Source organism: Fomitiporia mediterranea, assembly GCF_000271605.1.
Source record: "Fomitiporia mediterranea MF3/22 unplaced genomic scaffold FOMMEscaffold_8, whole genome shotgun sequence".
Lineage (NCBI taxonomy): Eukaryota > Fungi > Basidiomycota > Agaricomycetes > Hymenochaetales > Hymenochaetaceae > Fomitiporia > Fomitiporia mediterranea.
The window spans coordinates 304,944-318,681 of NW_006760393.1; the positions used below are offsets into that span (position 1 = coordinate 304,944).

Consider the following 13,738-nt stretch of genomic DNA (forward strand, 5'->3'; position numbering starts at 1 on the left):
GGGTCTGTTACTGAGGAAGAAACTTTCTAACGGCGATAACTCGCAATAGTACCGCTAGTTTATAAGTTTCGGCTTTTCCGCCCGTGGACCAATCTTTGCAATGCTAGTCCGGCTTTCTTGGTTGCTTCAGTTGTTCACGCTCGTCACTTTTGCTCGTGCCTCATCCGGCTCTTCACAAGCTAGTACTCCCGGTGTCATCGCCTTCCACCCGGCCTCTTTCCCTAAAAATACCGCAAGATGCAAGGCCACAAATAGGAAGGAAAATACAACTAAAGACATTGAAATAAGTACGCAACATTTGTTCAACCAAGGTATCCTTACATATGCATTCTTTTTGAATTCGCCTTTAGGATATGTAGAAATAAACCCACATACTGAGAGGACTATCATTATGGTCCACGGCTGGCCAGGACTCTGGACGAATTGGGCACATCAAATTCGTGAACTCCAGGTACCAACCAGTTAATCCGCCTCTGATGTATTTATATACTGAGATTGCATGTACGCGAAAAGAATGACTATCATATAATCGCACCAGATCATCGTGGATTCGGCACATCTTCGCACCCAGGAGACGTTGAGTCGTCTGGAACGATGGCCGATCTTGTCGGTGACCTTGTATGTGTACTCGAGGACGCGAATGTGGATAGTGCGATCTGTCTAGGGTGCTTTCACCGTTTGTGTGGCAATGATATTGAGCTCATATCATTCATGTCACTCCGTTTCATTTAAAGACATGACTGGGGTGCACAAGTATGCTGGGAAGCTGCGAGAATGCGTCCAGAGGTCATCGAAGCCGTCGCAGCGGCAGTCGTTCCCGTATGTTCCTTCCTCTTCAAAATGCACACGCTGCATTCTTAATACTTCCCCAATTTGAAGTATATCCATGCTGCTGGCCCATTTACACCAACCTCTGCACTCGTCGAACAACTCCCTCGTCTAGCATATCAACTTTACTTCCAAGATAAAACAGATGCAGCTGTAAAAGAGCTGGACAAGGATGTTCGGAGGACACTCAGAGCTGTATATCGAAGCGTCGACAGCCCTCCCCCTGAGAAGTTCTTGACATCTACCGATTATTTCTTGGAAGATTATGGTGATGAGGTTCGTTCTACATCTTTTTGTGTTTTCTGTTAGACGCATCAGATTGAATTTTTCCTTTTCATTCGATTTGGTACCCGATAGATTGAGCCAATACCGTTCATGACGGATGAAGAAGAGGACTACCTCGTTCAACAGTATTCGATTCAAGGATTCAAGAACAGTATGCTCCTCTGTCTTCTCAGTACTTTTGTTTTGTCTAATGCACCTAAACAGCTCTGCAATTTTACACATATGGTGTATGTCATTCCTTTCATATGAGACACGAAAAGGTTCCTGACATATCTCTGCACTTTAGAATCGCTACGCTGCATGGAAATTCGCACACTTCCAAAGGAACTATACCTTACCTCAACCAGCTCTTGCCATCTATCCCACTCTTGACCCCGTAGCAGACTGGAAAACTGTCGAGAAACTCTTACATTCTGATCAGTTCATTCCAAAGTTAGCAGTAGAGGTACGTAGTAACTGGTATGGTGTCTGGCATAATAGAAGGTATGCTAACGGTACGGTTAGACGTTACCCGCAGCACATTGGGTACAACTTGAGAAACCCGTCGAGTTTAATGCGATTTTACGAAAGTGGCTTTCTACGCTGCCTCCCCGTCCCCCTCGCGAGAAGAAGTGGAGGGGAGAGGGGAAGCACCTCAGTGACGAGCTTTGATTTAATGTTGCGAAGTGAATGTCTGAATATCTATGGAATTATGACTGCGAATTTTCTTTTTTGTGGAGCAAGGGCTGGATAAGATGGGTGGGATCCGGATAAGATTTTATTTTGGGGGAATCTGTGTTCGTTTTCTTGCAAAACAGATAGTTTTTCTTGTGTAGAAGACTAGAAGTATAACAATCACAGTGCTTAATTAGCTAGCACCGTACTTCTACCAACTTCAGCCTGACCCAATGAGCTGTCTGAACGTAAGCGAAATCCTCTCGCCCTTGATTTTTGGTTCTTTCGGTATCTCGTGCTTAGGTGCGGAATTAGTAGAGTATAACGCACAAGCATTTGCCGTCGTCATAACTTATTGGTAATGCTTACCTTCCACGCATCTTGTGTTCGCCCTGCCATGATCACTAAACTCCCATTCGCAAGTTTCCATTTTTGTGGTTTGACACCAGCTTGAACAGCGAGCGTGGATTTGACTGGTGTCATGATGAACGTTCGTTCTGCACCTAAACTCAAGCTCACGATCATCTGCACAGCGATTATGTCAATGGCCTGCTTATAAAGGAGTGATGTCGGATCGATCGTGCGGTCTTCTTCGCCTCACCTTATTCTCCTTCGTATCCCTATGTTTACCTATATACTCTTCACCATTCTTATACCGATTGAGCATCACATGGTTGAATGTCTCTCCTACCAAGTCTTCAACTAATGCTTGGATTTTCGTAAGAAGGGGAGGATAGGTATGGTGCATCGTGACAACGTGATTTGAGTATTTGACAACTAGGGATTCGTTTGTTGAATAGGCTGAGGCACAGTCAATGTACAAATATCAGCTATACATTTTAATTTACGGAAAGGAAATGATATGAATGTAGGGGGTCACGAATGAACGGATGACACACCTGCGATAGACCGACTTTGGGTAACGTCTTTGCCATAGACCTTGAGAGTTGGATGATACCCTGTTTACATGTGTAAGACCCTGCCTGAAGGAATCACGCCAGCGAAATATGAAACATTTACAAGTATCGAGCCTTGAAAGCTCTTCAAGCCACTCATTCGCAAGTCCACTGTCAATAAACTATGAATAACCAAATAAAAGCGGTTGTTTCACCTTTTTATACAAGTAAACAGAAGACAAAGCTTACATTCGGAATGTAGTACACTTCTCCGCCCAGGATTTCCTTAACACTCCATTTTTCTATATCTCTTGCTATGTTTGATCCTGACGGCTTAACCTGTTGAGGTGAGACATCATGACCAGTAGGAATTCTTGATCCTTTGCTGTGACTGTCTTCTTGGCACATTCGCCTTCTTTTGGATGATAGAGTGGACGAGTTGGCTTTCTTCCGTTTTACGTTCATACTACTCTTTCAGTCTTGACATGACAAGAGAAAATAAATCACGTCGAGTCACGATATATTATACTCCCTCCTGATCCGCATTACCTAAACCGCATTTTACCGTACAGATGTGCTAACAATAAATGCATTGATTTTCACCTCACTTTGCTGGAGCTCCTTTACATTATCTAGAAGACCTCTAACACAGATGCTTGATTGTTGGTCCAATATGAGGGAGCATAGTCTACGCACAGGAACAAGAAGCAACAGTGTATGGAAGTTATGATTCCATGCAATTTATTACTACAGTCACGACAGTACATAGTGATAGAACGCATATGTATAGTATCTGGCCTGATAATCGAATACTGTACTAAAAATGGGGTACACATAGTAGTTTGGGGATGAGCTTTGCAGTGATAAATTCCATTTACTTTTTTTTAAGTAGGCGAGAAAAGGGTGGGTGCCTGCACAATACCTTTATGCAGTACAACCGTTACAACAAAGTGAAGGCAGATAGTGCTACATATGCGATGGCGAACGCAACCCAAAACTGCTATGATTGATGCAACGAATTCTACTCGTACACTGCAAGGTCTAGTAGTATTCCATTTGATTTCGTGTACAATCATTTTCCACATCGATATTATTACTATACTTTTTGAGCGAGAAAAGGGAATGCAACCCGATTCCCAACTTGGTTGACAGTCAAAGAGACAGGTAGACAGATAGAGAAGAGATACAATGATAACGACGATAGCAATAGCGCAGGATACATGCAGACAGGAAAGTAAAACAACAACAGAAGACAGAATCATAGAAGAAAGTAAAGATACAACCCATCTAACCATCCATCCATCCATTCACATCCCAGCATTCCAAATTCCAAAGTACAAAGAATCAAGAAAGATTGGGCATCTCACCCAATCCAAAATTAAGGTCTCCACCTCCACCAAACGCTTGTCTAACAAGCAAATCAACACCGTCCCTCTCCTCTCTCATCCTCCGCTCTTCTAAACGCCAACGCATCTCCCGCTCCTCGTACACCTGATGCAACGCACCAAGGCTATGTAATGCAGTTCGGAGAAGCCTTCGTAAATCCTCTTCTCGTTCATTAACTTGCTCGTCTCCTCCACCCTCACCATTTTGCGACGAAGATGAATTTGATCCAGAGGCACTCGTCGAAGAAGAGTAGAGACGTTCAAGAAGGGATAGAGATGACCAATGTTGACTTCGTGCACTTCGACGAGCAGAGGCAATTTGTTCAAAAGCGGATTTCGCTGCGTGCATCGCGTGTCCGTCGAACAGTGATGCGTCACGTCGGATTGAGCGTGAAGAGAGTGAGTGCAATTTATTCGTATGCGAGCCTGAAGCAAAAAGGAGGAGGGTCGTGTCTGTTTCTCTATCGAGGGCTTGGAACTGTGAATAAATCATAATAAATAAAAGATCAATAAGATGGAGAAATTAGTAGACGAAATAAGACAACGACTAACAGCTCGGACTAGATCATCCCATTTCTGCTCCCATCTCTTTCGTCTCCTCTCAAGATTGACAACATATGTCGGATGGAATTCCAATTCCAATAAGTCCTCTTCGTCCTCTTCCTCTTCATCGACCCACTCCCCGTTGTCCTCGTCATCATGCCCTACACCATTCGTCCATTCATTTCTAGGCTCCGTGCTTCCCCGTCCACCACCACCAGCATGTTCACGATGCTCGTGATCGTACTTCTCACCAGCTGTTTCTTCACCTGACGATGGTTCAGGACTCGTCTCGCGCGGCTGAGTACTATCCACACGCGGAGGCGGTTTAACACGTGGACGGACAGTACCGTTTATCTTCCCTCTCGAACTCACAAATCCGTCTCTCTTCTTCAATCCTCTTCCGCGACCGGATGTGTACATCGGTGGAAGAGGAACAGGCAAGTGACTAGGGCTCGAACGCATACTCGCGCTTGTCACTCGCCCATCCTCTCCAATACCAACACCGCCCCCTTCAACCCTTGCGCGTTGTGCAGCCGCAAACGCCCTGCTCTGGTTGAGGAATGCACCGAAGGGTGTATATGCAGGGCCCATACCAGGATAGGGAGTGGACGCCTGGGACAGCGTACTATCGCTCAATGCACCGTTATTATACGCGTACATCTGCATTTGTAGACGTAGTTGTTCTTGGACAACGCTTGGGTCATAGACTGACGAAGGGACACGTGGTACCGGAGGAGGTGGGTAGGCGAATCCCCGGCGAACATGTGAGAAGGGGTAGGGATACGGCGTCCCGCTCGGTGGTGCGGGGCTGAATGGCGGGATGAGCGGCCGCTGAGACTGCTCGTTGCCCTGCCCATGACCATTACCATCACCATGTCCATTATTCTGCTGGTTTTGGTGCTGGAACGGTGTCGGAGCAGACGTCTGACTATGCGGGGTCGGTGGAATTGGCGCATCGGGCCTCGAGTGCAAACTTCCACCTTGGTTAGACATTGACCCTGGTGGCATAAATTGTTGCATATATGCAGCCTCGTCATAATATTCCATCTCCTCTGGATAATTGTGGTAAAAATCAAACATCCAGTTTGGGTAAGATCCTCGCGATTCGTTGCGAGAATAGTCATTCCGGGAGAATGGTGGAAGTGGAGGCATTGGAGCAGGTGGATTACTCTGAGAGATTCCTGGAACGTCAGATTGGAGTTTCTTGAGCGTGTGTTGGAAGTCAGCAGGGCTGAACCCTTTGTGGTGACCGTTTTGCTGCTTATCGGGCTGGAGGACTTCGTGAATACTCCTTTGAGACTGACCCTGCTGGAAGAGTGGGTTCGTCGGTGAGCGAGGTGTATGCGAACCCTCACCCTCCGTCGACTCTCCGCTCGGTCGTTGCTGCTGTGCACTATCGTCATCATCATCGCCGAGATCGACTAGAGTACCTTCCGCATCATGATCAAGATCATTCGTGGGGTTAAGGTCTGAAGATGGTGCGGGCGAGACTCGGTCACCAGCACCTTGCTCATGCTCGTCAGGTTCTTCCTGTACAGGCAAAGACCGATCGGGCGTCTTGTTCTTTATCGATCGCGGAGACGGCATACTCGGATATCCAGGTGACGTGTTTGCCGTCTTACGCAGCGCATATGATAGTGGCGACGCACGATGTTGCGCCTGTTCTGTCGCCGACGTCCTTCTTCTTGCTGCACTTGGACCATCAACAACATCGGTCCCCACACTTACCCCTACATTCACACTAACACTCCCGGCAGAATGCGTCTTTACATGTCCACTCACGAAAGCTGCACCCGCACTCGCCGCGCCACCCGCGTACGCAACGCCGGCCGTACCAGGCGCAGGTTGGGCCGGCATCGTCGGAGGAGCGGGCGACCGCGAATGCTGACGCTGTTGTTGATGAAGGAGATCTGCACGATCGATATCCGCCTGCAGGTCATCCGTCATTTGCCATTTCTCCGCCTGTCCCCCGTGTCCATGCCCGGCGGATACATGCGAGAGGAATTGCGGCGGAGCGACGCGCGCGATAGCTATCGGACGCGGATAACCCATTGCTGGCTGTTGTTGCTGTTGCTGCGGAGCGCATGCTTGAGACTGAGCTTGGACGGAGGGCTGTCCATCGGATGCGCCAGCCGCGAGATCGTGAGCATGAGTGGGGACGGTAGAGACAACAGGCATTGATTGCGTGCGTACGTATCGCTGGCGTTCTCTTAATGATGGGGAGGGCGAAGTCTCTCGACGTACGCTTTGAGGGGCAGCAGGACCTGTAGAGCTCATATCGTAACCACGTTCCAACAATCAAAAGACAGAAGGCAGAGGAAGAGGGGAATGCGCAACAGGATAGCGTAAATACGAAAATTGGGGGGGCGTTAGAGTTCACGTTGAATTGAATAGAAATGAAGCCGGGACGGAATGCAATAGAGTAGAATCAGAGGGAATTGCGGGTGGAGTGAGTAAGCAAAGGAAAGGACCACGGTGAGCGGCCAACAAGTCAAGTGAGGCAGAGAGGGAAAGAAAAGAGGACGTTGAGCCTGAGAACCGGAACCAAACTCTGTTGTAATAACGTACAAAAGTACAACTTACCAGTATTCTGTTGCTGTTGCTGTTGCGCTTGTTGTTGCTGAGAAAGTGCTTTCCTGGTACGCTGCGGCGACTGACTGGCCATTGTCTGTCGTTGTTCGGGATCGATGAGGAGTAGAGTACAGATTTGTGCAAGCAGCAAGCGAAGGGGAGGGAGAGGACAGCAATCGCGACGTCAGAGCGAAAAGACGGAATAAAAAAGGATCTGGAAAGGGCGGCCAAAGAGACGGATAGGCCGGGCGGCACACGACAAAAGGGCGTGTTTGTTCGTCCTTTCTCGCCCTACTTGGCAACTCGCCTCGAGGCAGCAGACACTAGCAGCATAACAACGTGTTCAGCGGGAGGCAGTGAGCTCATCCCTTTGCTTCCTTCCCCACCTATGACTCCTGCCCGCAGTTTGGGTGGATTTCGTGCAGATCATCACACAGTTGCAAGTTTGGCGACGGTCCTGGTGGCGGTTAAAAGTCAAGAACGGAATGTGCTTGCAGGGTTTCAGTGCACTTTGAACTGAACGCGTCGCGACGCGTACGTTTCATCATCTCTTCATAGCATATACCCGCATACACTCAGTGACACACACACACAGAAGTGCACACACACATACTGCATACTTCATACATACTAATCCTATGTGGTACACCACGCGGCTCACACACGAGCACCATGCTACTCTGAACACAATTGCCTCTTCGGCGCTTTTTCCCTTCATTTCCGACCGTCGAGACCACAGCCCTGACGAATTTTTCCCTACTCCTCAGCGTCTTTCCACGCGCCCTTGCGGTCCAACAAACAACCGCCCGGATTCACCGACCGGAAACTCACTCACGGTGAATTCCTGAAGCCCATGAGGAACTGCATTATCTGGAATGCCGCCTAGACGTACATTCGCGTGCAGCAAAGTCGCAAGTTTAGTTAGTAGACAGCAATGCAAGAAGACAGGAAGAACAAATCCGGGAAGACGAAGAACGTACAACTGGTGAGAATTGCGGTACCCTGCATACCGTATACCGTACGCGGACACCCAGAGTCCCGCATCGATCCATCGATCGAGGATGCAGCGAGTCAATCCGGGTTCGTTGAATTGCGAAGCGTACGGGAGAAGCGCAAGTCAGGTCCCCGACGACAGTATAACAAAAGACCATCACGGTATCAACAATCATCCAATCCGTCAGCTACGAGAGAGATACTACAAGGCGACCACGTACATGTGTCCGCTCAGGTCGACCTCGTAATATGTTAGTCCGCGTTCAGAATGCATATTCCCTAATGCACCGATACCGTCGACAATGAAACTGTCATTCGCTATCGGAGTTTGGAAGCCCTGCTTTCCGTTCCCTAGAATACGTTCGTAAGGTCATGCGTCCATACAAGGACAGGTTTCTCGAATACGAAAGAGGAACTTACAGGTCATGCTATCGTACCAATTCCAAGTCAGTGTTCGGAATACTCGGAGAGAAGAAACCACATTACTTTTGAATAGCAACCCTTGTCCCCTCTGCGATTAAAATAAAATCGGCCAACCCATGAACAATTACCGCCCTCTTGCTCTTCTCGATTACGTTCGGCAGCACCCCACTCACAGCGGGTGGTAAACTCGCATCTCCATTCGGGAAGACATTCACGTTCGAACATTCCGTCCAGGTAACATTCACCGGAGCATGGATCGCGCGTTTCACGTCCTCCCGGTCAAAGTAAAGAGGCGAGAGCTGAGTCTGCGGGAACGAACCTGGGAAACCGAGAACGTCCCAGAGTATTGGGAAGGTATCGAAGACGCGGTAGATATCGAATGCCGGGTTGATGATGAGAGCGGCGTTGAAGATCTCGTCCCATAAGTCACACCCGCGCGGACCTTCGATCGAGTTACCGGGAAGAGGCAACAACCCGTTCTTCGGAGGATAGTGCACGAACTTATCAAAGTAATCAGAGTAGCCGCAAGACGCAGCTTGAGCATCGAGGTGCGCCATGAACGTTTGGCTGAAAGAGGAGGGTTCGAATAAACTGATTTACGCTCCAAACAGAAAGAATACACACTTGAAAGAGAAGACGTTCTCGTATTTATGCACAAAGCTTACAGCGGGGATCTGTTCCTGTACAACATCCCATGAGATGGAGGCTTCGTTTCTGCACTTCAGCTACCAAACCTCGAAGTAACGTGAGCACTGGGCTTACGATCACTAATCCAGAAACCCTGCAAGTCAAGGTCAAGCATATCCGAATGGTCGAAGATGAAGTTCGCAATGTCTGGCTCGATGTCAGCAAAACCGTTATTATATGTGAAATGCTACTTACATGGGACGTAAGTGCCAGCATACTATCGAAAAAGGAAAATTGAACATCATCGGACTTAGACATCGCCAATGGAGCAGGGATACGTACGCTCTCGCCCGTCAAGTAGAATTTCTTTCCTTTAAGCTCGGAAAACACCTCCAAGAACTGCTGGAAAAAGCCAACGAGTTGTTCCGCAACGTCGTCCTCGTTCTACATTAAATAGTCAAAATATCATACGTCAGCATCATTACTTCAATGTTCCATGATAACATAGCGAGTCTTACTTGGGCATTCGGCACGCCCTGCGAAAATCCCGTTCCAACAGGCTGCTCAACGAAGAGTATGCTAGAGAGGTTCGTCCAGCTAAATTCGTTCACGGTAGGTTTCGCTTGGCCCCAAGACCAGGTAAGCGGCTTCGGTCTCGTCGTTAGTCAAGTGTTCAAAAAATATCCACGAAATAGAAACCATTCCGCTTACCCCATTTTCTTGGAGAAGACCTTCGAGAGAGGAACAACCCGGTCCGCCGTTGGTCCTTGGGACAAAGTGAGAAAACAAACGACCGGGGCCGACAATGAAATATCTTATTCACCAGAAAATAAGATCGTCAAGACTCCCTTGTGGACCAGGAGGGAAGAACCAAAAGAACAGCTAAACAGGGATAGAGAATCAATGATAGCAACCCAAATCGCCTTGGCGAATTGAGAGTCCAACCTTTCTCGTCTCATTTGGATCCGCACTAATCGGAAGTAAACCCGCCCAGCTTGGCCCGACATCAAAGTCAACCTCAGGGATCGACGCGCCATCGACAAAGAACTCTATCCACAACCACAAATGTACACACAATTCAACAATCTAATGTTAATCTCCCCGATCTCATGCCAAGCAGACCTATGTTCACCTGAGGCTTTTGGATTACTGAAAGTAATGTTTTTTACACCTGTCCCGCCCCTCTCCTCCAAGTTCGGGAACACAGCAGACGAAGCCCAGCGTTTCGCTGCCTCGCGCTGTTTCTCGCGCAAGGTGTGCTTTGTCATTTGGCGAGCATGAGTCACGCCAAGAAGGAGGATTATATGAAAGAAGAGCGGGAAGAGAGTGGGACGATACATGACGGGGAGGAGCAGTCTGAGAGCAGCTCAGAGGGAACTCGTTGGTGGAGAAAAGGCGATTATATAGCGTTCTGCTTTGATCGCACGGGTCGCCCGCAGACCCTGCCCTCCGGGGTGTTTGCGGCGCTGTCGTTCGATTGTTTATGCATCTACATAATGTAATGCAAAGCCGAAAATAGCGGTAAGCGGCTATCATTGTATCACAAGTCGACGCGTATGGGTCGTTCCACATGGCTGCAATCCCCTTATCTCCCTGCACAAATATCAACCAATAATCGTTCTACATAGAACTGCGGAACAAACGGAAGACGATCCACCGAACCCGTCGGATGTTATTCCATAGACCTGTGCAGGGTTCGGCTGATAACATCTGAGAAATACATTGGTGTACACCAGGAAGAACTTCAAGAAGCCGATAATCGAGCTCGATTCGGAAACGGGAATACACTGTATCTTTCTGGTTCCGATCTTGTGTTTCGATGCGCCATACCTGTGGTGGTCACAAACAGACGAACCCGTCGGTAATACCTGGTGTTGCATTCCAAGATGTAAATTTACTCAAAAGAGTCGAGCTTGTCAGGATGAGCGCAGCACGTGTCAATCACAAGATGGTGGTAATTCTAGGAGCAGAAAAGTAATACCAATTCTTTTACATATTTTACGCTCGTAATTACTAACGAATAGATAGTAGATACATACATGATTTTCAAACCACAAACCAATCCATTTTGACATTTCAGTTTCTTATTAGATCCTGACCAGTAATATTGTTGTCTAACTAAAGCTCCAAAGTTGCTCAACTTGCTCTGACCAGTAATAAATATGGATCCCATTCAAGTGAATGTGTAACGTTCAGAAGTATCTGAAATGGACTGGACAAGGCCTCTAGTCTAGAAAGCAGCTATTCGCACGAGATAAATTAATAAGTGCTTTTATCGGCATTGTACTTAGTAAAGATTGTCTTTACATTGACTTATACTAGTTATAGGTTATAAACAACATGCAGATTTATCTAAACCAATGGTACGTGTTACCAGCTGTTTCCAGAGCAATATGGCTACAGCACTACAGTCACTGTGTTCGATGGGAACGTAGCTTGTTACAAGTGAGAAGTGAGTAACTTATAAGGTTCGAACTTACGATTCCACATATGTTCATACCTTATGTAAGTATCGCCACAGCTATTTCTGTCCTATGAATCGTCTGCACGTCGCCACTACTTTGCTCACCACACCCCCAGTCCATCGGGAATGGCGTTTAATATGCCTTCGCTAACCGCAGGCTTGCCGTTGCACCTCTATGCTGAACGCGCTTTAGGCGCGGGAAGCAGGCCACAGTACGTACAAGACTGTCAGCCCCGCATTCGCGACCACCTGGACTGGACTGCTTATTGCAATTACAAGCCATTCAGTTCATTGGGTCTCAGACATAGGCAATCTGCTAGCCTCGTCGAATCTACTGAGATTCTGCAAGTGATTGCTTCTTGCTTTCTTGTGGCGACGAACTCTGGTTTCAAGGCCTCAGAACGCAGGGAGCTCTGTCTCCTGTGCTCTATAACTTACCACCATGAACATCGACTCCACGAAGCCGGAGTCACTGTCTAGTTTTCTCGATGCCTACTCTCCTGACAGTTTTGAATGGGAAAGCCCTGGCTACTGCCCACGGACGAGGTTCCTTTGGTCGAAACCGCTTTCTATAGCCCCGCACGGAAGTCCCTCAAAATCTTCAACAAGGCACGAAACTGTACAATGTGATGGACCATTATCCCCTGGTTTTGAATCCTTGTCGGACATGTCGATATCCTTCCCCGACATTGGATACTCGCACGCAAACTATTTTGCGGTCTTACCACCTATGATCCGTTTGCGGGCGGCGCCGAACGTTACAGCTCTACCTGCGATCACTGGATCCGATTCCAGTTCTCTATCTGACATGTCGATTTCATTTTCCACAGCCAGCTCGTCATCACTTACTTTGGAGGACTTCGAGAAATTCGCTGCGAACATGCCTAGTCAAACGTTACGCAGACCGCTGCTACAAGATGACCTACTGTCTTCCCCGTCTCTTGCTTCAGGATATAATGCAGGCATACCGTATGCGCGTTACGATCCAGATGCTGCAGCTGTTTCCAAGATCTTGGACTGGATATCATCCCTCTTCGCAGACGTAGCGAACTCCGTACTAGACTATTCAATCCGACCAGGTAGTCATGATCTACCATGGCCAAGTCATTTTGACGGCTGTGACTCTTGTGGTGCCTGTGAGGATGAATTGGTTGATTGTCAACCGACTTCAAAGGAAACCATCTCGGAATCCTTGTCTTCCTTTGCGATTCCCGTCGTCAAACTTAAAACTTGCGGTCAAATTGGACCCAGAAGGCCGATCTTAGCAGATCCACAATCGGTCCTGATGTCAGGGTCTATTGATTATGAAGACATAGACCCAGAACAGGTAAGCGAATTAATATTAACCACACAAGTCAGTTGCTGAATGGTTCCCGAGTTCAGCCTGCAACATCAAAGGCTGTGTGTATGTGGGGCCGTCGGCTGGAACGCATCCCGAAGGTGCGCCTTGCCGGACAGAAGGAAGCTGTCTATTGCTTCGATGCCCGTAAGCAGCGTCAAAAATATAAGACAAGCCGTAACCCAGTGGAACGTCCTGCAAACTCGGGTCCCCGGAATGAACAGCAGCCGACTCAAATATTTTATCGCGCACGTCCGCTGTGCTCGCCGTTCGTCAGGCGCGATCTGCCTGCCACTCCGATCGACGCTATTAAGATCGCTCAAGGCCAAGTACTGCTTCAGAACGTTAATCCTGTCCGCTTTGACTCCGCACTTTCGCCGGTATGTACCAGTAGTGTCGGTGCACAGCACCCCACTCAGCGCTTCCCGTTGTCGACGCGTACCAATGACTTTGCCCAAAACCGTCACTCAGCAAGCGAGTGTTCGTCAACAAACCTGGCGAAAATTCGCCAATCTGGATTTTTGTGAAGCTATCACGTATCATCTTTCTGCTTTTACGCACTCTCTTGGATGGATCTCTTGCTTGGAATATCATTGCTTTACCACTGTCTCTTTGCTATCATATTTGCCTATTTAATTCACGTGTTCTACCTTACCCTGTTTATTGTTCTTTTGTTCGTCCCCCATATTTTCTTCGGAACATTATTGCTAAATTTGGAAATCGAGCCAAT

General features: G+C 47.9%; 5 protein-coding genes across 5 annotated transcripts; 2 read left to right on the forward strand and 3 right to left on the reverse strand.

Annotated features, from left to right (window-relative positions):
• Positions 1-100: 100 nt before the first annotated feature.
• FOMMEDRAFT_135095 (alpha/beta-hydrolase) lies at positions 101-1,764 on the forward strand (the record flags this gene model as incomplete). Its single annotated transcript, XM_007267961.1, has 9 exons — positions 101-287; positions 351-451; positions 514-665; positions 735-819; positions 880-1,104; positions 1,186-1,264; positions 1,318-1,340; positions 1,400-1,558; positions 1,618-1,764. 9 exons carry the CDS (start codon positions 101-103, stop codon positions 1,762-1,764), a joined length of 1,158 nt encoding a protein of 385 aa, XP_007268023.1.
• A 223-nt stretch (positions 1,765-1,987) lies between these two features.
• On the reverse strand, positions 1,988-3,071 carry FOMMEDRAFT_157852 (uncharacterized protein; the record flags this gene model as incomplete). Its single annotated transcript, XM_007267962.1, has 6 exons — positions 1,988-2,065; positions 2,137-2,316; positions 2,369-2,568; positions 2,667-2,726; positions 2,788-2,845; positions 2,913-3,071. The coding sequence occupies 6 exons, from the start codon at positions 3,069-3,071 to the stop codon at positions 1,988-1,990; spliced, it is 735 nt and encodes a 244-aa protein (XP_007268024.1).
• Positions 3,072-3,748: 677 nt separating this feature from the next.
• Positions 3,749-6,984, reverse strand: FOMMEDRAFT_141569 (uncharacterized protein). Its single transcript, XM_007267963.1, has 2 exons — positions 4,601-6,984; positions 3,749-4,526 (listed from the first exon to the last, which is right to left on the reverse strand). The coding sequence occupies exons 1-2, from the start codon at positions 6,866-6,868 to the stop codon at positions 4,008-4,010; spliced, it is 2,787 nt and encodes a 928-aa protein (XP_007268025.1). The 5' UTR covers positions 6,869-6,984; the 3' UTR covers positions 3,749-4,007.
• Positions 6,985-7,993: 1,009 nt separating this feature from the next.
• FOMMEDRAFT_135071 (alpha/beta-hydrolase) lies at positions 7,994-10,545 on the reverse strand (the record flags this gene model as incomplete). Its single annotated transcript, XM_007267964.1, has 13 exons — positions 7,994-8,044; positions 8,143-8,164; positions 8,377-8,492; positions 8,656-9,145; positions 9,203-9,284; positions 9,341-9,412; positions 9,461-9,482; positions 9,548-9,649; positions 9,724-9,852; positions 9,917-9,971; positions 10,029-10,087; positions 10,151-10,254; positions 10,338-10,545. The coding sequence occupies 13 exons, from the start codon at positions 10,543-10,545 to the stop codon at positions 7,994-7,996; spliced, it is 1,512 nt and encodes a 503-aa protein (XP_007268026.1).
• A 1,566-nt stretch (positions 10,546-12,111) lies between these two features.
• FOMMEDRAFT_157855 (uncharacterized protein) lies at positions 12,112-13,535 on the forward strand (the record flags this gene model as incomplete). Its single annotated transcript, XM_007267965.1, has 2 exons — positions 12,112-12,996; positions 13,053-13,535. The coding sequence occupies 2 exons, from the start codon at positions 12,112-12,114 to the stop codon at positions 13,533-13,535; spliced, it is 1,368 nt and encodes a 455-aa protein (XP_007268027.1).
• Between the last annotated feature and the right edge of the window lie 203 nt (positions 13,536-13,738).

Coding starts and splice junctions, on each gene's coding strand:
- FOMMEDRAFT_141569 (XM_007267963.1), bottom strand. CDS start 6,868: ATGAGCTCTACAGGTCCTGCTGCCCCTCAAAGCGTACGTCGAGAGACT. Junction 4,527..4,600: donor GGGATGATCTAGTCCGAGCT/GTTAGTCGTTGT, acceptor ATTTATTCACAG/TTCCAAGCCCTCGATAGAGA.